The following is a 23541-nucleotide window of genomic DNA, read 5'->3' as shown; positions in this document are numbered from 1 at the left end:
CCACTCACCACACCTATTCCCCACCTCCCAGAGAAATGAAGATGAAAAATTTAGGAGATAATTTTCTCTTCTCTTTAAGTGCACTTGAACTTAACTTGGTCTCTAAACCGCAGGCAAAACTCTCTCAATTCTCTTTGGCTTCTTTCTGCCTCACTTCTCTAAATATCATCTATTTCTTTTGTCTTTTTCCTTAGAAAGTTCTAGCAAACTCAGACATTTTCTAGTTCTCTCCTTCAGGGTTCTAAGGATATAGGGATATTCTGAAACATCTAGGATTTTTTTTTTAATGCTTTATTACTTTTCATTAAAACCTTTTTTGACTTGAAATTTGGAGATATCCAATTTGAAGTATATATTATAAAAAATAAAATCTAATGGATTGGTACTAAGGAAAAAATAGATTTCTGATCAGTGAATGCAATCTAGTGATTATCATGCTTAATCTAAAATTACCCTCAATTCTACTTTATCTTAACTCTTTTTCTAATGTCTGAATTTTTCCTTTTAGGAGAAATGAAAAATAATTAAATCTTCGTGTGCAAAGTATAGAACTATTGTTATGAAACATCATTAGAAATTTCCATTTTTAATTTTATTGCATTCGTTTTCATTTAAGGGTCTACTGCTGAGCCAGTTTCTCAGTCTACCACTTCTGATTATCAGTGGGATGTTAGCCGTAATCAACCCTATATCGATGATGAATGGTCTGGGTTAAGTATGTCCTTTTATCAGTTTGCTTTTGTTTTTGTTTTCAGAATTTTCTTTCTAGCACCCTGAATTCATGTTTATGTTTTAATTTTAATTGTTAATTTTTCACCTTTTAGGTCATAGCAATATAACTTAATACCAAGTGTATACTACTTATAAACCAATTATTAAATACCTGTAGAATTTAAAAAAGAAAACTAAATTCAGTTTTCGTGATTGAGGCAATATTTAAACATGAAGTTTTCTTATAGTTGCACTGTAGTTTTTATAGTTTTTAAAATTGTTTGTTTTAAATAAATATTCTATTTATTTCCCTAGTTTTAATATACTAGAATGAATACAATATATAAGAATGGCTTTGAACTTGTGAGGTATGCAGGTTTTTATGTTGGTAGAAAACCATTTTCTTAGTCTAATTTCCAATAGAAGCATAAGAAAGTTAAAGGCAAGAGTCACAAAAAAGAGGAAGGGGAAAAGAATGTGATTTCTATGTTCAGAAAGCTCATACCATCTTCATATTAAAAAAATATTTTTTCCCCCCACAACCTCACATCTCAGAATTGAAAACCCTCTGAAGACAGGAACTCTTTCTGCCTTTCTTTCTCTCAGTGCTTAGTGCATTGCGTTTTACAGGTGTTCAGTAGCAGTGCTGATAACAACGGCAAACACAGTGTCTGACTGCCAGACACTGATCTAAGCGGTTTAAGTCTTAGGTATATTATTAGTTTGTTTAGTACAGTTCTATTGTAGGTATTACTTTTTCCCCCACACTTTCCAAATGAAGAAACTGAGACAAAGAAAAGTTCCCTAATTTTCCCCAGCCACACAGTTAGGTTGGAGGAGCAGGTATCAAACTAGTAGTCCGGCTCCAGAGTTTATGCTCTTAACCACTACATGTACAGCCTTGGTGATGATAGTATCATGAAGGTAAGTTTGAAACATAGTCTGAAAATTAGTCTTAGACTGGTCTCTGTTCGATTAGTTGAAGCATATTCTTAGAGGTTGAGGGAGATGAGGTTGGAAAGGTAAATTGCGAAAAGCCCTGAGTGTTAGTTGCTCAGTCGTCTCTAACTCGACTCTTTGTGACCCCCATGAACTGTGGCCTGCCAGCTTTTCTGTCCATAGAATTCTCCAGGCAAGAATACTGGAGTGGGCTCCTGTTTGCTCCTCCGGGGCATCTTCCCCACCCAGGGATCAAACGCAGGTCTCCTGCATTGTAGGCAGATTCTTGACCGTCTGCTGACTAAACATTAGGGAGGTAAGGGTAAGAACTAGGATCTGCCCTTAACCTCACGCAGTGGGAATGTGGAGCCTTAACCACTGGACCACCATGGCAGTCCAAGTACTTCGGTGAATCCAGTGCCTTTCTGCCAGATAATGATGTCTATGCCTCAAACCAGAGGGTCAGTATATTACTCAAATCACACTGTTAAATAATATGTATACTTTGTGGGATCAGTAATCTCAAATACTTCATGAATTCTATAAATTAGTATTCTGACTAGAATACTAGTTTAGAAGGTAGATCCTAGTTCTAATCCTGACTTTAAAAAGTAGTAACTCATATGTCTTGAATTTTGTCACTTATATTGGAATCTAGATTAACTGACCTGTAAAATAGAGCAAATAGTCTCTCATATCTATTTCCATAGAGTGTTATGAGGTTTTAATGAGATATTGAATGAACGTGAAAGTTCAAGTGTCAGATAAATAAAGGATTATAAGGATGGAAAGCAATTTTTAGAGGGGAAAAAAAGCCTTACCTGTACTTTGGGAAGAATGAACAGCTATGTGCAAAATAGACTTGAGGAATGATTATAGGACTGATGGGTAGTGATTGTAAGAAAATAGCACTGAGGTGTCGTAGGCAGCTGTGGGTTAAAGCTGAGGAAAACTGAGGAAGCAGGGCTCCAGGCTTCACTGCTTGGACACAGTAGCTCTACTTTTGTATCCTTGTATAAAAAACACAATTGGCTAATAAATAAGATACTGAAATAAACATATCCATGGGACTCTATTCTTCAAGTAATAAGTGTTAAGAACAGTTTCTTTGTTCGTTATGCTGTTTCGGCAGTCTTTGAAGTCCTCAGTTCCTCTTTAACCACATTTTCTCTGTGAATTTTATATTTTGTGTTACGTTCTTTAATGTACTAATTTTGGTACTCAGTGAATTTAGTCATTCCTCCTAAATGTATAGAATTCATGAAGTATTTGAGATTACTGATCCCACAAAGTATATGAATTATTTAACAGTGTGATTTGAGTAATATACTGACCCTCTGGTTTGAGGCATAGACATCATTATCTGGCAGAAAGGCACTGGATTCACCGAAGCACTTGCATAGAAAGTTAAGATGCTGGGACTGCCATGGTGGTCCAGTGGTTAAGACTCCACATTCCCACTGCGTGAGGCACAGGTTCTATCCCTGGTCAGGGAACTAAGTTCCTGCCTTGCAGCCGAAATAATTTAAAAAATAAAATTAAGATGCTAAAGTACGGAAAGTAACATTTTTTAAAGGCGGCTTAGTCACTTATCTTTACCATAAAGGAACAATATCATAACCCCTATAAAAAGTCAGATTTTGAATAGAGTTTTATTTTTGTTGACACATCAGAGTGAAAGAATTAACAGCCCCATGGTGAAGAGGTTAAGAGCGTGAGCTTTGAGGACAGACTACCTGAGTTTGAATCTTAGCTACCTTGTTTTCTGTGTTTCAGTTTCATCATCTGTAAATAATATTTCTTCCCTCACAAACTTAAAGCTCTTAGAACACTACCTGATACATGGTAGATATTCAGAGTGTTGTGGTACTGTTGATTGTCTTTTAGGAGCATAGTCAACTCAGTGAGGTTAATTTGTATTGTCTAATACAAACACTGGAGAATGTCTTTCTAACGTAATTGTTTTGTTTTATTAGAGTTAATGCTGAAATATGTTTTGACCAGAAACAACTGACAGCCATCTTATTACTGAAATAGAAAGGAGAACAGCTGTGAGATGCTTAAACCTAAAACATTGTTTCACAAGGAGACTAAATGCAGAGCTATCCCTACCATTTTGAAAAGACAGCTAATACAGTTCTTTAGAAACACTTTAGCAAAACTAATGGAAGAATTTTAAGAAATGAGAAATAGGAGAGAACTATGCTGTGAATGAAACTATACTACACAATTTCAAGGAAACTGTCTAAGAAGTTTTACATTAGGCCCGTGAACTGTTAAGAATTATCCGTTGAGAAGTCACCTGGTGACAGTTTTTAGGCTTAGGTGATTGACCTGTTGTCTTAAAGTAGTTTTATTTGGGGAATTCCCTGGTTAGGATTCTGTGCTTTTACTGTCTAGAGCCCAGGTTCAATCCCTGATCCGGGAACTAAAATCCTACAAATGGGGCAGGGGCAGGAAGCAGTTTTATTTGATCTCCAGTTAATTTTAAAAGGTGGTCCAGTAGTTTTCCACTGCAGGGGGTACAGGTTCAGTACTTGGTTGGGGAACTAAGATCCCACATGCCACACAACGTAGCTGCAAAAAATAGATAAGTATACCAACCTGAAATCAATAAACATGAAAAAAATCACCATAAAGCTTTAATAAAGCCAGGAGAAATTTATGCTTCTGTTACTGTTCTGGTAGAAGTTGAAGTGTGGGCTTCAGTTATTCCTCAAGCTTTATGGTTGTCTAAACCTTTAAAAAATAATAATTTTACCAAATACTTTATTAGATTTTTATCCCTCACCACCCCTGCACCACTACCATATTTATTAAGAGTTTATGTTCTCATTTAGTCGCTAAGTTGTGTCTGACTCTTGCAACCCCATGGACCCTCCAGGCCCCTCTGTCCATGGGATTTCCCAAGCAAGAATACTGGAGTGGATTGCCATCTCCTTCTCCAGGGGGTCTTCCTGACCCAAAGATTGAACCCGTCTCCTACGTTGGCAGGCAGATTCTTTATCACTGAGCCACCAAGGAAGCCCCATTTGCTTAAACTTCTTTTTTTTTCTTGACAAAGGGTTTTTTCCTGATAAGAGGCTTTAAGAGACTTGGTATATGAACACCAGTTTTCCAAATCTAGGTTTCTTATTTGTGAGGGTTAAGCAAAATCATTGACAACTTTGACATTCAAATCTCCTAAAAATATTGTTAATAAATGCTTGGTGTAAGGTGAGCAGTTGGTTCCAGACATCTGCTAGATCCATTTTTACTTATAAAAATGGCTTCTGCATTACAACATAACCAAGTGTATCTTACTCATTACGACATAACCAAGTGTATCTTACTGGGAGATTTATAGGATTGTGAGAAATAAATTAATTGTATATGCCTGATAACTTTTAAACTGGCTTTCTATTGTTAAAGTCATCGATAATGTATAAAAGCAGTGGATCCCATTTATTAAGCACTTACTGCATTGTCCTGAACTGCTTTCCACGTATCTTATAGAATCCTTTCAGCAATCCTATGAAGTTAGTACATAGCCCGTTAAGGTTAAGAAATTTGATCCAAATTACATAGTTATTAAGTAGTAGAGCAATATTCAGATATAGGTCTGTTTGCCTCTAAGACACGTTAGAGTCTTAACCTCTATGCTGTTACTATGTATACTGGCTCTGGAGACCTGCTTGTAGTAGTAAATATAGAAACGTAGACAGGAACTTCCTTTTTTGTAATACATTTCACACTAGTAATCACTTGTCCATGCTTCTCCTGTACTGGACCATAAATTCTTACGTTTTCAGTCTCCCCATCCTCCACTGGTTTAGTCCCTCTTCTCCCTTTCTGCGCTTCTCATAACAGAACCTGTCACTCTACTTAACTGTCTGTTGTCCTTCATCCCTGAGTAGACTGACTGTGAGCTCCATGTGGGAAGGCCTTTTGTCATACTCATTTTTGTATCTCTGTTACCTGTCTAGCTCAAGTTCTAGTACTTGAAATTCTAGTAAATGAAATTCCTGTAACTCCATTGTTAAGATGTATCTATTATTAATGTATTCCTTAATCTCTTCCTCATAGAAATTTGGGATCATGATGCGTGGTTTTGTCTGCCTTTTTTTTCCTATGAGCATTTTCCCAGATCATTACATATTTTTCTGAAACATAGACTTTTTAAAAGTCTTCATGAAGATGTATCATAGTACCTCCCCTCTAAACAAAAATAATAGAATTCATGTGGAAAAATAAGAATAGTTAAGAAAATAAGAGAAATGCAGGCAGATTTGTTTTTCTAGATGTTAAAATGCATACAGAGTTACATTTTGTATGCCACTATCCCAGGAATAGATGAATGGAACAGAAATTCCAGAAACAGACTGAAGTATATAAGAATTTAATATTTGGGGAAAGTAGCATTTGGCATTAATTGGGCAAAAGTCAGGGTTATATTTTTTGGTTTTGGGGTTTTTTCCCCCAGCAAAGAACAATGTTAGGATGACTTGCTAACCATTTAGAAATAAAGCCTAACTTCTGTTATCTTGACAGTAAGTAGTCATGGGTGTATACATGGATGTATATGAAAGTCTAGGTTAAAATTTTTTTCTTAAAAAAAAAAAAAATTGTTCTTGAGAATAGGGTGATAGAAGCCCTAAAAATGACTCACATATTTGGAAAGATGTAAGTAGCATTGAATAATCCGAAAAAAACTGTAAGGTACAGGTTAAGTATTTTTTAAAAGAGGAGAAAAGGAAGAAGTTAAATATTCTGCATGATTTGGTGAACTTGAAGAAGAACCTAATCTTGAAATAGTTCATAAGGAGGGGAAGAGCGTGATTTTGGCACTTTTGTTAAAGACTCATTTTGTACCCTGGAGGGGAGAATCAGAAAAAAAAAAAAAAAATGACCAAGTCCTTTTTATAGTTAGACGTACACAATGAAAAGAAAGCAAATTCAGGAGACAAAGTTCCTTTGATAATAAAGGAAGTAGGAAGAATGGAATAAATGGTTAATTAATACATTTTCTGGAGTTTCTTAGTCATTCCATCTAGTCATATAATGTGCCCAGCAGAAGTTGGGGAAAGGTTTTTACCATTGTGTTACTAGGAGGAAGAAGAGTAATAGTATAAAATTACAGCTTAGTTCAACATAAAGAATTTGGGATTTTGCATTTGGTTTTTGGCAGAAATGACAGATACCTGATTCACACTGTTAAATTTTAGATGGTCTGTCTTCTGCTGATCCCAGTTCTGATTGGAATGCGCCGGCAGAAGAGTGGGGGAACTGGGTAGATGAAGAAAGAGCCTCACTTCTGAAGTCCCAGGAACCAATTCCTGATGATCAAAAAGTGAGTAAAAGAATCGGTAGATATGTTTATTTCTCTGTGCATCCAACTGTATTGGAATTATTAACGTATCCAGGGGTAGAATTGGCTTCAGAGAGGCGTTCTAATCATACTAGCTTCAATCATCTTAGGGTCACATGCCTTCTCTCTGTTACTGTTTCTTCTTTCCACAGATTATTGAGGATTCTATGTGAAAAGCACTATTATATACTGATAAGAAAACAAATGCACAATTCCTGTCCTCTTACCAGAATTACTATATCAGCCTACCAACTCTTGGTGTGTTTAGATAAAAGCAGATTGGTTCTCAGTTAAAAAATGAAGGAAAATTTCATAGCAAGATAAGACTGAGAACATTATGCGAAAGGGACCCAGGAAAGTAACATGTTTGATGGGGAGGAATAATAAACACGCGTGGAATGGACTGGTGGTAGGATCAGTGGTTTCTGTGTCAGGCTTCCCCTCCGAGGCTTCGTTCCTTAAGGAAAGGGACTGTGAAGTTCTGTTTTCGTAACTCTAGCAACATGTTTGGCATTTAGTAAATAGATGAAACGAATGATGAACATTGCTACAGTTTTATAGAATTCTGTAAGTAATGAGAACCTAGGACAGCCTTCAAACCAGGGATAACCTGGTCATTGCTCGGGTTAGAAAAACTAGGCTGGATATTGCAGAAAATTGAGAAGACTGATTTTGGAGCCTATTTTGTACTATTTTGATTACATAAATCAGGGCAGGAGATAATAAACTAAGTTGATAGCTTTGAAAAAGAATGGAAGTGGTATTTACAAGAGACACTAAGCTACTGATTGAACTTTTCTGCTGGTTAGTTTTTCTATTAAAGAAAAAAGTCAGAGAAGATAATAGGGCCATTATTATTCAGCAAAGATTAATTGCATCTGTCATAGGTCAGATACTGTGCTAGCAGAGAAACAAAATAGAATTACTGCCTTCAAGGAGCCTATACTCCAGGTAGGGAGGAGAGGAAGGAGACCAGCGCTCTGGAAGATAAAGGTAATGTTAGAATGTATTAGGTATTGTGAAAGCACTTTGGAGTTTTAGCAAAGGCATCCCAGATGTAAGAGCATAATGTATAGCAAAGAGGGGTCAGAAATGAGACTGGAGAGAAAAGCAGAGGGAAGATTCTATAAGACCTTGAATATTATGCAAAAAACCTTGGATTTTGTCCTATAAATAATGGGAGAATCTTAAAGTGGTTTGTTTTGTTTTTGTGGGATTTGTTTGTTTGTTTTTGTAGGGTGGTTTTTTGTTTGTTTGTTTGTTTTTTGGGTTTTTTTTTGCTACTTTGGTAATCCCTGTAGATAAAGGAATAGAGGCATATGAGAATAAAGGCAGGAATACCAGTTTACACGTTGTTTTAGTAGACCTGTACAGTAGTGGTAAGAATGGTATACAGAGTAGGGGAGAGGTTTGAAAACTAAATTGAAACAAAATCAACAGAACATGGGGTTAGAATTGATTGGAGAATCATCAAAAATGACTTCCAGAATGCTTAGGTAACTGGGATGGTGAAAGTGGTGTTCCCAACAGAGAAAACAAAAGCTAGTTAACTGAGGGGAAGGGTGGTTGGTTCAGTTTGAGATATGTTAGATGCGGGGTGTTTTGTAGATTTGCCTAAGAAAAGTGGCACCCAGGCTTAGCTATTCAGTGCCATGTGGGATCTTCCCAGACCAAGGATCAAACCCATGTCCCCTGCAGGCCTTATAAGCTGGATTCTTAACCAGTGGACCACCAGGGAAGCCCAGAATGCCATTTTTTCATGAGTTAAAAGATGTTAATTTCAGCCTTTTTCCCATGAACAAAAAATAGTGTTCTACCATGAGGAACCACATTTCTCTTATGGATGGATTATAAATTGGCTGAAAAGCAGACTGCCCAGAGTAGAGTCCTTGTGACCTGAATATCCTTCAGAGGATGCATCTTTTCATATGATATTTTCATCATTATGAGCCTGTGGTAAAAACTTCTGTGGAATTTTCTCCACAGCTAGTAACCGACTTGGACTGAATGTCTCTTAACCAAGATTCTAATTTGCTATTTTTGTCATGCACAGTATTATTATTAATGACATTCCTTCTCACATTGGTTTTTTTTTTTTAATTAAGCCTTTTGAGGTAATTTTAGAGTCACATGTGCTTACAAGAAATAATACAGAGAAAAAACACCTGTACCCTTTACCCAGGGGTCCCCAATGATTACATCTTGCAGAACTCTAGGACAGTATCACAACCAGGACCTTGACACTGACACAGTCAAGATTCAGAACATTTCTAGGGCTTCCCTGGTGGCTCAGTGGTGAGGAATCCACCTGCCAATGCAGGAGACAGGAGTTGCATCCCTGGTCTGGGAGGATCCCACATGCTGCGAAACAAAAGAGAGCCAAAATCTACAACTACTGAAGCCCCCAGACCGCAGCTTGAGAGTAGCCCCCGCCCCCCGCCACAGCTAGGGAAGAGCCCGCACAGCAGTGCAGACCCGGCATAGCCCCCAAAATAAGTGCCAGATGCAGAACATTCCTAGTCTCTTTGTGAAATACCTGTTTATGTCTTTTGCACGTTTTCCAACTGGATTGTTTGTTGACTGTTGAATTTTGAGTGTTCTTTATATAATCTGGATACAAGTCCTTTGTTGGCTATATGATTTACAGATACTTTCTCTTCCTCTGTACCTTGTTGTTGTCTTAACAGGGTCAAATTCAGTTTTAATCCAGATAGCTCTGTGTTTAAATAAAATGAATGACCTATGAAATGAACTTTTAAAAACCAAGGTTCGCACAGCTCTAATTGATCATGTAGTGAGTAATGAAAGATGTAAGAGAAAGGTGTTTATCTTAAACAAATAGAAGAGTGAAGAAGAGTTTTGTTATTTTTTGTGTGATTTAAGATCAGTTTTATTATTACTAATATGTAGAATTTGGGAGAAAAAGACTAAACCTAATAAATTATTTCCTAAATTCTGAATAAAGAAAACTTCATTGATTCATTTCAGTACTTTTGCTTTTAACATCAGGTTTCAGATGATGATAAAGAAAAGGGAGAGGGAGCTCTTCCAACTGGAAAATCTAAAAAGAAAAAAAAGAAAAAGAAGAAGCAAGGTGAAGATAATACTCTTGCACAGGTAAAGTATCAAAACAACAGACATCCTTCCTGAAGCACCTACTACTGACTTGTGAAAGGATCATTTGCAGATGCTAAGAAAATGTAGAGATATAAAGACAGGATGTAAGACATCAGATTTACTTAGTGTTTGAAAAGTCATAGAATGTTTTAAAGACTTTATATATCATACTGTACTAAAAAGATTATTGCTCTAAAGAAAATCATATCAAAGATGTAAACCAAAAGCAATTGACTAAAATTCTAAATTAGCGCACTTGGGTTTATGTTATGGTGAAATGAACAGAGGTTACGGCATTTCACACAGCAGAAATTCTTTGGGCAGTGGAGTTTAGCCCATCAGAATTTCAGTACAGTTATGAAAACCGTGTGCGTGACAAGGGGCATCTCACACGTGAGTCTGAGCTCGCTGGCTGCTGTACTTGGTACCCTTGCCTGGTACTTTTGGCTTTTAACAGAAACTTTTTCTTTGGTCTTTTCCTATCTGGGAAGGTATTTCTAGATTTTAATATAGATGAAAACAAAGGTTAATTTCAGGTGTACTCGATTACTAGAAATATGCATGACTTTGTTTTTGAAAGCAGTATCACTATTACATTGCAGCCTATGAAAATCTTGTTTCTCATCTATAACTTTGTGGCTAATTGTTTTCATTCCTTTAAATGTAGGAGATAGCCAAAATATTTAGAGAACAGGCTACATAGTGATTTTCCCACTTAATTAAATTGTGAAAGTTCCTTTGATGGTGTTCTTTCTTTTTTATTATTGCACTGGGTCTTGGTTGTGTCGCACAGACTGATGGGGCAGTTGGGAGCTGCTCTTGGTCGTGGTGCCAGCTTCTCGCTGTGGTGGCCTCCTGTAGAGCACGCGCTCTGGGCGCACAGGCTCAGTAGCTGTGTGGCACATGGGCTTAGTTGCTCCCAGGAATGTGGAGACTCCCCGGACCAGGGATTTGAACCCGCGTCCCCTTTATTGGCAGGTGGATTCTCACCCACTGTACCACCAGGGAAGTCCTGTGTTTCTAAATACAGTGAATAAGTATGTAATCACTTAAATATATTTAAGTGTATTTAACTCACTTATATACAGTAAATAAGAGAGTCAGTCAGTCTGTATTCATATCTCTGTTCTGCCATTTACTAGTTGTTTTTTGTTTGTTGTATTTTGCACAAGTTACTTAACTGCATAGGTTGCTTTTGAGAATTAAATGAGATCTGTGAAGTTCTGTAAAGTACATAGCACATGGTAGGCTACGCATAAGTGATTACATTTTGGGTTTTTTTTCTTTCTTACCATTTACAATGATGTCATATTTAATATATTCTTATTCATAACTTCTTTCACATACCTAAACATGTAATGTATTCTTAAAAGTCTATAAAGGCCTAAGAATGAAAATGTTTAAACTTGGAAAGGACCTTAGAATTTATCTACACAAATTTTATTTTACAGTTGAGAAAACTACAGTTTGAGGAAATCAAAAGTTTGTCCTTGATATTTTATGACATGCCTATCCATGTCCTTTCTACTGTGAAAGCTTAATTTATCTAGAAAATGCACTTAGGTATATATATTTCATGCCTTGCTGCCGCTCCTGCTAAGTCACTTGTCGTGTCCAACTCTGTGCAACCCCATAGACGGCAACCCACCAGGCTCCCCCGTCCCTGGGATTCTCCAGGCAAGAACACTGGAGTAGGTTGCCATTTCCTTCTCCAATGCATGAAAGTGAAGTGAAAGTGAAGTCACTCAGTCGTATCCGACTCTTCGCGACCCCATGGACTGCAGCCCACCAGGCTCCTCCGTCCATGGGATTTTCCAATACCATTTCACTTAATGACTTCTTCAAGGCCTGAAGAAGTCATTAAGTGAAATGCTATTTCTAAAGTCTTAAAATATCAACTAATTCACCATGTAATTTTTCTAAAAGGAAAAAGTTCTAGTTTTTTGTTCGGTTTAGTAAATTAAATGATTCCCATTTGAGGTTGTGAGTGTGTTGCTTTTTAGTTAACAGAAGATTTAAATCCCTGAAGAAAACAGGAATGATGAACATACCAGAGATTTTTAAAATCTTTGAATAATAATTTTTTTATGCTCTTTTAAGCTACTTGGGCAGTTTCTGAAATAAAATTATCTTCTTGAGAAATATCTTCTGGAGATTGATATGATAAACCAAGTATATTTTAATTCATAGAAATGATTTATATCATCTAATGCACTGCTTTTCTCTGTAGGACACAGAAGAATTAGAAAAAGAGATTAGAGAAGAGCTTCCAGTGAATACCTCTAAAGGCCGTCCAAAACAGGAAAAAGCTTTTTCTTTGAAGACCATAAGCACTAGTGATCCAGCTGATGCACTAATCAAAAATAGCCAGGTAACTTTTTGATATCCAAGAAATAAAATTTTGATGACTGGAGAATTGTATCAATACTAATATTTTCTTGAAACACTGTGCTAAACATTTTTAATACACCAAATTGCCCTCATAGCAACCCGAAAAGAAAAGGTACAACCCATTATATGAATGAGGTTAGAGAAGTTGAATAAGTTGGCCCAAGTCCTACAACTGTCAGAAGCAAAACTAGAGAAAGCCACTAGACGGTTTCTTTTTCTTATTAAATATATAGGCATGCAAGGGACAGATACATGGCTTACAGAAAACGTGAGGAGTTGTGCTTTCCCTAAAGCAAGCACATACTGTATTATGACTGAGGTCTAGTCTCTAAAATGTAGCTTTTTTTAATGTAGTGACAGTATCTTAAAATGTGTGCCATCTGTGGAAAATTTTGATATGTCAGAAGGGACCATTTTATAAAAGGCCTAGACCAGTGACACAAAGCCCATAGCGCTTTAAAGTCTGATTTCTAATTTGGTAAGTTGTATCATTTAGAAATATATGAAATATTAACAACTATGAAATTGTGCATGGTTCTCATTCAAAATGTGTATTGAGAATCTCCCACACTATTTAAAGTTCTGGAGATACAGCAGAGAACAAAGCAGAAAAAAATATCCCTGCCTTTATGGCACTTACATATTTAATGAAACAGCTTTTAATATTAAGACCGCAGAGGGTCGTGTGACATTTTGCTAAGTCATTTTCAGAAGTCACCTTGTAAAGGGTATTTGAGTCCTTCTGTGATTTAATATAGAGAAGTGAGACGATGGGGAGGGTAGGAAGAGATTTAAAATGAGTACTAAAACTTTGGAATAAATACAGGGAACATTAATAAAACTGAACCAAGCAACGTAAATGCAGCTTCAGATACCTGAAATAGAAAGGAGTCCTGGTAGTTGCCTAGGCACGCACATCTTCCTCTTTGTTTCCTTTCTTGTTTTGCTTTTTTGAATTCATGGAGCCTGGAAGAACAAGGGGCAAGAGAAGTAGGACTTACCCTTGTTTCTGTATTCAAAATCATCATCACAGGTAGAGCTGAAGGGTGAGATGATCTCTGACTGTTCCAGCCTCACTCCACATACCAGAGTTTCTGTCCTTTACCTGTCTTGAGCCTCATTCTGGCAAATCAGTTAGTTGACTGCTCTGCTCCCAGGTTGGAGAGGAGAAGCAAGACTCAAGTTCAGCCCTAAGCATTTATAATTTCACTACCAGACTCAATAAAACTCTGAAGATTTGAACCTGAGTTTTCCTAGTTGCTTTAATAGATTAGGACTAGTAGCTGTAGTCTGCTTTATCTGAGGCCATCTTTTTCCTTGGGGAGAAAACTGAAGCTGTTGCTGCTGCTGCTACTTGAGATATCCCTACCTCATGAGAAGGAGAAAAGGAGATGTCACTACTGGTAGTTCAGAAAGTTGATATTTTTAACTTTACAAAAAAAGCTTTTGAGGAGGTGAGAGTTTGTGGGAAAATAGATGGAACCATTCAAGCACATGAAAAAAATCCTGTTATTTGTAATGAAAAAGACAAATGTAAAAGTTAATGAAAACTGAATTATTCACTCCTCTTTGAGATTCAGTAGACATCCTGTAATTTTACACATTTAATCATTTTTATCTCAGTCTGTATTTGTGGATATTGTAGTTAAAGATTTATTTGGTTATATGTCACTAGAGGGCAGGCATGAGTTGTAGTGCTTCTGCTGGTAAAAGATTTATTCATTATCTTTGTATTTCAGCTGAGCAGCCTCTTGTTATTACTATGACATTTGATATTTTTTTATGAAAACCTAAGATAATTTTATTTCAAAATAGCCTATCAAGACTCTTCCACCTGCTATTTCTACCGAGCCATCTGTTATTTTATCAAAAAATGATTCTGACAAAAGCTCTTCCCAAGTGCCACCGATGCTACAAGAAACAGATAAATCCAAGTCAAATACTAAGCAAAATAGCGTGCCTCCTTCACAGAGTAAGTAATCCTCATTTTGGTTCTTTTGGTGTTCTCTGTACTGTTTATAGGTGTCACTATCTTGGAAGTCTAAAGGATTACTGAGTTCAGTTGACTCTTTGTGACCCCAGGAAAGGATTACTGGAGCAGCCCTTTCCTCCTTTGCAAAGCCTAGATTCCTTGGAACCTTGCAGAGCTCAGTTGTGAGGACCAGGGAGCTAAAGTAGGCCAGAGTAGGTGGCTAAGGACATACACAAGGGAGCCGCTGGGATCTGCTCCTACTCTCCGGGTCCCTCCCTTTTTCTGTGCACAAGTCCTTAAAACCGTGCCTCCTCCCCCGCCTTTTTCTCCCCTCAGCTACCTGTAGTGTCCATTTTACCCACTTTCACTCTTACTGCTTAGATTGAGTCTTGTAAGTGATGGTTTTTTAGGTCAAAATGATGAACTATCATCTGTGTGCTTAAACCACATAATACATTGGAATTGAGGAAAAGGAGAGAGGAGGGCAGCCGGAGAATAACCTAAAAACCTGTCACTAGAACTTGAAAATGTGAATGTAAAATTTGAGGCATTATCAGTGGATTTCAAAGCATGTTTTTATTGACATTTCTTTTATATTTTTGAAACAGAACAGTATTTACTATCCTCCTGATGTCTCTTTCTCTCTCCCTCTCTCTCTCTCTTTTTTTTTCCTTTTAGCCAAGTCTGAAACTAGTTGGGAATCTCCCAAACAAATAAAAAAGAAGAAAAAAGCCAGACGGGAAACGTGAATTTTTTTTCTTCCTGAATTGGACATGTGTTTGCAAACACTGTCTTGAAGATTATGCTGTTTATGCAATAATTTGTGAACATGTACAGAGTTTTATATAAATTTAAACCAGTTTTTAAAACAAAACTGTGAACACAACCACCATAAAAATGGAATCAAAGGAACGTTAATTTATGAAATTAAGAGGTCAGCAGAACATGCTACAGTGCTGGAAGACACTTGGGGAAGGTCCCTGTAACAAGAACGATCTTAAGATTATCATCCTGGTTTTACAGCAGTGCCCTGTTTACAACAGATTGTGCCCTATCTCATCTGCAGCTAAGGAATAAAGGATTCTGATTAGAGAGAAGGCTGCCTGCAAACTAGTAGGCAGCTTCTTGGATCTTATGCACGGAACTTAAACCATTTGAATCTGTTTTACGCTTAAATCAAAGTGCTTTGATCAAATGCATAATCTGCCATATCTTTACATATTTGTTGGTAGCAATTTGTATTAAAGAAATCACAAGTGCAAATAAAAAGTCATTTATTATTTAACTAAACTGTTATGGTTTAGTTTACAATTTTTAAAATGTTCTTAAAACATTGAAAACGCAGTTGACACTTGTATGGCTTATGAAGTTATTTTTTGATAGTCTTACTTTACTTGAATTGTTCAAAGTACAGTATATTTTAAGTTAAGAAAGGTAAACTCTATGTATTTGTTTTATACTTTCAAGGTTCAGACTCACAATGCTCTTGTGTATGATTTGAAAACTTTCCGGCAAAATCCAACTTATATTTTTTTCCCTAGCAATTACTTTTTTCCAGCATCAATTCTTCTTCGTTACTAATACTTTTTTGACTTTACAAGTGAAATCTTTCACAAACTAGTTATACAGACAGAACTTTGAGTACATGATGGAGAATGAAAAACTAGAGTCAGACAGCTTTAATTGACATTGTCAAGACCTCCAGTTATCAGGAATACATTTTTTTACTGCCTTAACCTGTAGTGCGTAGAATATGCATCAATTTCTTGAAGGGGATTCGTGTTTTTATAAGAATTTTCATGTAATTATTGCAATCGTGATCAAATAAGGAACGTTTCCTGCTTGAAACTGTATTGATTTAAATGATGTGTGAGACAGTTTCACCATTTTCAGGCACTGTGTAATTCTATTGTAATAAACTGGCAGGTATCTTTGTAATTATAAATAGTGCATGCTCAGCCATGTACACTGTAAATAGCCTTTACCAAACGTGTTTGACAAGGACCATAATTAACACCACTTAGTGAATTGTGATAAAGAAAAAAAGCCATGACTTATTTGATGTGATTGGCTTAATTGTTTCTCTGTGGCGCCAGAATGAAACTGTTTTAACAGCTGTAACCAATGGTACTGCTCTATCCATCCAGTTCTGTCTCTTCTGTTTGATTGTGGTTTGATAGTATTGCATTGTCACACCGGAAAGCTAAAGAAACAAAATGGTTTCAGTTTTGCTGAAGACTGGCCTTATTAATGGACAGCTTTCCTAACAAGCGATTATTAACTTTTATCAGGTGTTAACATCTGTTTCAGGAACACGGCAGTATGTTTACATGTCAGAAGTTTTGTTTAATTCTATGATATTTCTAAATTGATTTGTTTAAATAAATTCAACAAATGGGTAGCATTGTTTTTATTTGCTTCAGTATCGGGGTAAATAAGCTAAAGTGCCAGGAGTGAGTTTCTTGAAATGACTGTATTAGCTTTATATAGCTGCTTCCTAAAGAGATCCAAGGATTCCTGCGTTGCAGCACTTTGTAAAGGTATCAGCAAAGGCGAATTCAGTAGGAGGTCTGTGTAATTTTAGAATGTGCCAAAAGATCTATGCTCAAAAAATTAAATTGAACTCTCTCAACTCTACCTCACCATTTCTTTATCTTAGAATTGTGTTGGCTGTGTCAAATGTCGGACTTTTTATTTCTCCATCTTAGTATCTCTCATTGAACCACCAACGCCGGGTGTTACAAACACCTTCTTTTGAGGGGAGATGGGTGCAGAGACGGAGAAGTGCCCTTCTAAATTGGGGTGGATCCGAGATGGAAATAAATACCCATCCCTTCTTTGTGGCTCAAGAACTAGAGCATGGCTTTTATATTCCAAGAGATGGCAGCTATGAGTGTTAAAATTACTGTCAGTTCATTCTGTTGCACAGTTAAAATATCATTCATTGTTCATCACTCTCCACTTGTTCCATAAATGTTTATGACATGAAAGCAGTTTCTGGCATCTGAACCAGAGGAATTTTTTTCCAGCATCAACGCAAAAGACATTAAAATACAGGGAAGAGGGGAAGAGAGGAGAATTGTTGTTCTTCGGAGGCTTGGCCACTAGTAGGGAGATAAGTGACCCCTTTAAAACTGTTATCAGGCCTGAAGGGGATCCTTATTCTGATTATAGACAAAGCCTCCTAGAGAAACTATTTAAATAAAACTTGCATTCATCCTGACCTGTCTCCCCATACTTAATGGAAATCTTTCTTGTCCTGGAGCAGGGAGTAATGGGTTAGGACTTCCCCAGACTGGAATCCTATCACTCTGTACCCTACATTGAGCAAAACAGTTGAGAGAGTCCAAAAAACAAGTATTGAAATAAAATGTCATCAATGTAATTGACCGTGTTTCCTTTGTGCATGCATTTTATTGGATGGGGAGTGGGAATAAGTCATCTGAATCTATTGGTATTATTTCAGAGACTAATCCAGTTTGTACTTGGGTTAAAGATATTGAAGGGCAGTATTTAACTACAGAGTTTAGTTTTTCTTAAAAACAATCCTCTTAATAAATAGTGTGAAATGTCTTTGAAATTTTAGAATTTAGGCTTAAGATGTCTAATAGATGTCTTAAGACTTTCCTATAAACTCATTGCACAAACTGGAATTACCTTCCAACAGACTTAGGGAATGCAAATATGTTATTTGTAAAATGCATTGAGTATTGTAAATAAAAGAAGCCATTTTTGTTTTGTTTAAATTGCTCGTTACAGTTCTCTTATGGGAGGGGACTGCGCATCCTAAGCTAGTCTTAAAGGCAGTGACTTCTTGATGTTAATGTTTCTAAACTCGAGGTTCTATATGTTTCAAATGTTCTTGATGCTCTGAAACCATAGGTGCACTTGGAGGTTTTAACCACTGGAAAAGGCAGAAGTGTTCAGAGTGAAGCATCTCTTGAGCTCTCCTGTTTGTGACACACCCTTGTCTGTGGGAAACAGCTTCCATCATCTTAGCAGTAGATGTAACTCACCAGGCGCAGTGTATGACTCGCGTCAACCCTTTTAAGGAAATTAGACTCAAATTGGCATCATTATTTTAAAAGTTTATTTCTCTTCCATGTCCGTCTGAGAAAGCAGTGCAGAGCTGCTCTGACCCTCGGCGGGACCAGGCGCCCAGGGTCCATCCTCCTGTGTTCTTCTTCGGCGCTCTCAGCATGCAGCATCCGTGTCACGACTGCAGACAGCTGCACCAGTTAGAAACCCCCTCTCAGCATTTCTGCCCCCTTCCTTTAAGAGCTCTTCTTAGCAAGTTATTCACACCACACAGACTTATCCACGCAATCACTTCATCCTCCTAGCTTCAAAGGGGCATGGGAAATACTAAGTCTCTATCCTGGGCTGTCACGGGCCAAATTAACATTCAGGTTTCATGACTGAGGAAGCAGCAGAGAGCGGGCTATCAGGAACAGCTCGCCGTCTTCTGGCACAAGGTTGATATATATCGTGTATATTATGCAGCCAAGCATCACTTTCAAGGTCAGGTTAGCTTTTCCCATTGAGCAGAAATTTAAAATTTCTTGGATGCTAACTTATATGTAATAGATTCTGAAAGAAATTTAAAGAAACTTACTAGCCTGCTATCACACGCTCACTGCAAGTATAGATTATAACAATTTGCAGGGAAGTTAACCCTGGTGTATAATCTTCTAAAAATTAAAAGGCATTATTACAATTCAGAATACTTTAATAAAAGATTGCTAATCCTAGCATCAAGACAGGTATATGAGGTGCTTGTAAAATGTTTGCTACCTACCTAATAATAATTAACAATACTGAGGTTCATGAACAGGCTAATCTGAAGAAAACTAAGCAGATTCAAGGTCATCTCCCTGATAATGGCATTCTTATTTGTATGTGTGCTTTCCTTTTTTATTTATTGTATCAAAGCCTTCAAAATGAATATATGTAACATGTACATAAATTATAAAGCATAATAAAATGAACACCTCTGAAACCACCATTCTGCTTAAGAAATAGAACGTTACCAGTAGGGGCTGTTGGGGGTGAGCTCGATCTTTGGTGACAGGACCAAGCTGCAGGGGTGGGGAGTGCTGGAGGGGGACTGCGAAGGCATGGATGAAATAGCTGCTCCCAGATACCCAGGGTTGGCACAGGTCCTTTTCGGTACCAGATCTGACTAGGGGTCCCAGGTAACACACGGTACCAGGTCTCGGAAGGCTGTCTTGACAGCCTCACTGGTGCTGCTTCCTAAAGTTGTCCCACCGACATCTGGTGGGAAATTGTTGGGATGAATATGCGTAGGTACCCAGTGAATCACCGTGCGCGAAGAGTGCCCTCGGAGTTGTGGGATGCACACTTCCCGTGACAGCCTTTCCGCAAGGAAGGATAGCGAGGCTCTTTGCTAGAAGGTGCTCCCCCAGGCTCGGAATAGCCGTGTGCGTCCTGCTTAAGGCAAGGGCATCTTGCGAGGTGTGCCGGGCTACTGACTTTCTGACAGACAACAGAGATCAACCGGAGCTCTGAGCTCCTTGAGACACTAGAATTATGAATCATTTCTAAACTGTCTTCCATGATTTTAAAATAAATTGCTGGGAATAGTTGGAGCTATTCTCACTTGTCATCAAAACTGAAGTGACCACAATAATGAACAATGGCAGAAAACCTGCCTTAGCACCGAAACTAGGAAAGGGGCATCCAATGCCAGAAATGGAGGCATCTGTGTTATTAGCAGTCAAAATCCAGAAATTTTTCAAAGGAATTAAACAGATCCATCCAATAGCAGGAAATCTGTAACCATTTAATCACAAAGTTAAAGCAGAAAAAGTACATGATCATGACACTAAGCTGAAGTATTAAATCCAACAGCTATTCCAAAATTAAATTTTAAAAACTTAAAGTAGGAGAAATAGTTATGTCAGATTCATTAAAGTCAAACCAAGGCAGGGTTACTTACTTGCTAGTCAACATTGTCTTAACGTGTTAGCAGTTAAGAAAAATTTTAAATTGGTACAACATCAAAGAAGAAAGAAATCATTTTTTCCTGATTGCATACCTAGAAAACCCAAGAGGTGGCAATAAAAAGCTTATGCGCACCAGAAAGAAGATACACTAAAGTGGCTGATACACAAAAACAGAATATTCTGTACTAGAGTAAGTGCCTACAAAAGGAAATGGAAAACAAACTACATCACCACTAAAGCTACCAAATATTTAAATGTGGACAATCTTTTGTCCACATTTTTCTTAAGTTTTAAGTTTTTATTGAATTTGTTAGAGATGTTGCTTCTGTTGTTAAGTTTTGTTTTTGTCCATAAGGCACATGGGAACTTAGCTTCCTGACCAGGGTTGCACCTGCTGCACCCCCTCCATTTGAAGGCAGCAGTCTTAACCACTAGACTGCCCTTTCATTTTTTGGCTTCACCCCGCGCTTGCAGGACATTAGTTCTGTGAACATACTCAGGCCCTGGCAATGAAAGCCAAGTCCTAACCACTGGACTGCCAGGGAGTTTCCATAACTACCATATCTAGAACTAAATGTTTCAAAAAAGATACAAGGCCAAATGAAAACTAGTCTTTTTGAAGGTCAGAATAACAATCTAACAAAAGAAAAACTGTCCTCCTTTATTTGGAAAGCAAAAATATCAATATTTCCCAAATATATAAGTTAAATTCAACTCCAGTTAAGACTGCAACTGCAACAGATTTTTAAGTACCTCAAAGACTGAAAACAAATAATGTGAAAAAAATGAAGTGAGAAAAAGTAGTGGGCGGCTACAGGAGAGGGACAGGGGACCCTGCTCATGAATACCAGTTATGAGAATAAACTATCAGGGTTCTCAGCTGTAAAACCCAGTCTGCTCTGGCTAGTTTATGTTGAAAAAGAATCTGGAAGCACAGGAGGTGTAGATTCCCTTGCCACCAGGAATAGCACCTGGCCTCTTTCAGGGGCTGCTCAACAAAAACAACCCACCCACCAGCTCCTCTGCCGATGCTCAGGACTGGCTCCTGACGCCACAGGGCTGCCTCTGCACTGCTGGCGGCCAGCCACGGATGTCCACTACTGGCTCTGCCCAGGCCTTCTCTCCCTCCCTCCTCTCATAGCGTTGGGCAGAAGCACGCTCCCATCCGTGTGTACCAAACAGCAAGGGATACTGGAGAATGAACGTCGGCAATGTGAGGAACTCCAAACATACGGATGTTCAAAATTTACTGAGCACTACACCAGTGCAATTTAATAAGTTATCAGTAAGAGGATAGGTTGGAAGTACAGGATGGGGAATCCAGAAATACATTCATGGTAATTCTGTTTACAGTTTAGGTGGTGCTTTAGTTTCAGTGGTAAAAGGTTGATTTCTTTAATAGGTGGCATGGCACAACAAAGAAAATAAAGCTGGATCGCATCACGCCTTACATATGAAAGTAAACCCCAGTTGGATTTAAGACCGAAAAAAAATTTTTTTTAATCTTAAACGACAGTATAGGAAACTACATGTACAACTCAACGGTGGAGGAGATACTCTTTTTTTCTTTTTCTTACAAAGGAATTTTTTTCCAGTTTCATTAGGAGAAATAATTAATGTATATCACGTTATATGGGAAGATGTTCTTAACCAAGAACTGGAAGCCTAAAAGCTATGAAAGAGAAGATACGCATATTCAACTGCACACAATTTTTTTTAAACCTTCAAAATGCTTGATTTTGGAATAATTATAGACTCACAGGAAGTTGCAAAAATAGTCCAGGGCTGTCCTGTGTCCCCTCACCCAATTCCCCCAGTTGCAATCTCTTACAAAAATATGGAACTAGAAAAAATAAAAAAAACTGTGGAGCAGAGAAATGCAAACAGGGACCAGGTGGCAGGAAATCAAGAATCTCCGTAAACAGCAGGAGGACCTGGGCAAACAAAGAAGAGCAGGAACCTCCAGACTGACAGGAAATCACACATTTTGGGTGATAAGGTTCCCTGAAGCAAAGAAAGGTGGAGGAAAGCGGAATCTCCTGCAGCCCAAGGTAACCCTTTGCTCATTATGCTCTCATTACAATAAAATTAGCCTTGCAGATAAGTATCCATCTTGCACTGATTCCATGACACTTTTGATCTAAGCTAAATAAAGGCAAAAATCCGTCCTCCTGAAACCGATGCGGCCCTGTGGGGTTCTCAGGCACAGAGGCGCTTTTTTCCCCCCAATTTCTGGTAGGCAAGACTCCAGCCCCCATGACCTTCCCTGAATTCCAAAGGGCAGATTCCAACAGTTGCTGATCATGGGAGGGGCAGCCAAGACTAAAGGTCCCAGAGAAGCTCAGCAAGCCTTCCCTGGTGGTTTAGATGGTCAAGAATCTGCCTGCAATGCGGGAGACCTGGGTTCCATCCCTGGGTTGGGAAGATCCCCTGGAGAAGGGAATGGCAACCCACTCCAGAATTCTGGCCTGGAGAGTCCCATGGACAGAGGAGCCTGGCGGGCCACAGCCCATGGGATTGCAAAGAGTCGGCCATGACTGAGCAACTGACGCACACAAGTTCATCAAGTTTAGGAGACTGGGACTTCCCTGGTGAGCCAGTGGTTGGGTAGGACTCTGCCCTACCAGTACAAGGGGGCGTGGGTTCGGTCTTTGGGAAGTTCTGTATGCTGCTTCTTGTTGCTGTTTACTCACTAAGTTCTGTCTGACTCTTGTAACCTCAAGGACTGTAGCCCACCAGGCTCCTTTCTCTGTGTATGGTGTTGAGCGCAGCAACCCACCCCCACCACCACCTCAAAAAAAATATTAGGAGACCAGCCACTTGAGATGAAGGGAGTGCAATCCTGCTCCCTTGAACCATTGTGATAAAACCTGTCACCAAACTCCCCTGGGTTGGGACACATCATTTTTTGAGGCAGGAGTCTTCGGTGTCCGCCTTTGCCTGGCAATGTAATAGAGCTATCCTTTCCTACTTCACCCAAAACTCTGCCTCTAAGATTTGACTTGGCGCCAGTGTACACAGAGGCTGAGCTTTCCACATCACTCCCCTTGGGAAGATGGAGCCGGGATGAAAATCAGGGAATATAGCACCCAAACCCC

At 38.3% G+C, this 23541-nt stretch overlaps 1 protein-coding gene across 5 annotated transcripts in view; it reads left to right on the top strand.

The window, feature by feature from the left end:
• The window catches only part of MTDH (metadherin), a 57220-nt gene extending 37758 nt beyond the window's left edge, over positions 1-19462 (top strand). For 3 of the 5 annotated variants that reach the window (XM_068983259.1, XM_068983258.1, XM_068983257.1), the window contains 6 exons: positions 617-715; positions 6855-6979; positions 10007-10114; positions 12345-12485; positions 14321-14477; positions 15156-19462. In XM_068983259.1, coding sequence (XP_068839360.1) covers positions 617-715; positions 6855-6979; positions 10007-10114; positions 12345-12485; positions 14321-14477; positions 15156-15226 — 701 coding nt within the window. In that variant the 3' untranslated portion in view covers positions 15227-19462. The remainder of the gene's footprint in view (positions 1-616; positions 716-6854; positions 6980-10006; positions 10115-12344; positions 12486-14320; positions 14478-15155) is intronic. The other 2 variants (XM_068983262.1, XM_068983261.1) reach the window with 1 other exon arrangement.
• The last annotated feature ends 4079 nt before the right edge of the window (positions 19463-23541 follow it).

The sequence above is a fragment of the Capricornis sumatraensis genome, chromosome 11, assembly GCF_032405125.1.
Source record: "Capricornis sumatraensis isolate serow.1 chromosome 11, serow.2, whole genome shotgun sequence".
NCBI lineage: Eukaryota > Metazoa > Chordata > Mammalia > Artiodactyla > Bovidae > Capricornis > Capricornis sumatraensis.
The sequence above is the reverse complement of the archived record's forward strand: the minus strand, read 5'-3'. Positions and strand labels throughout refer to the sequence as shown.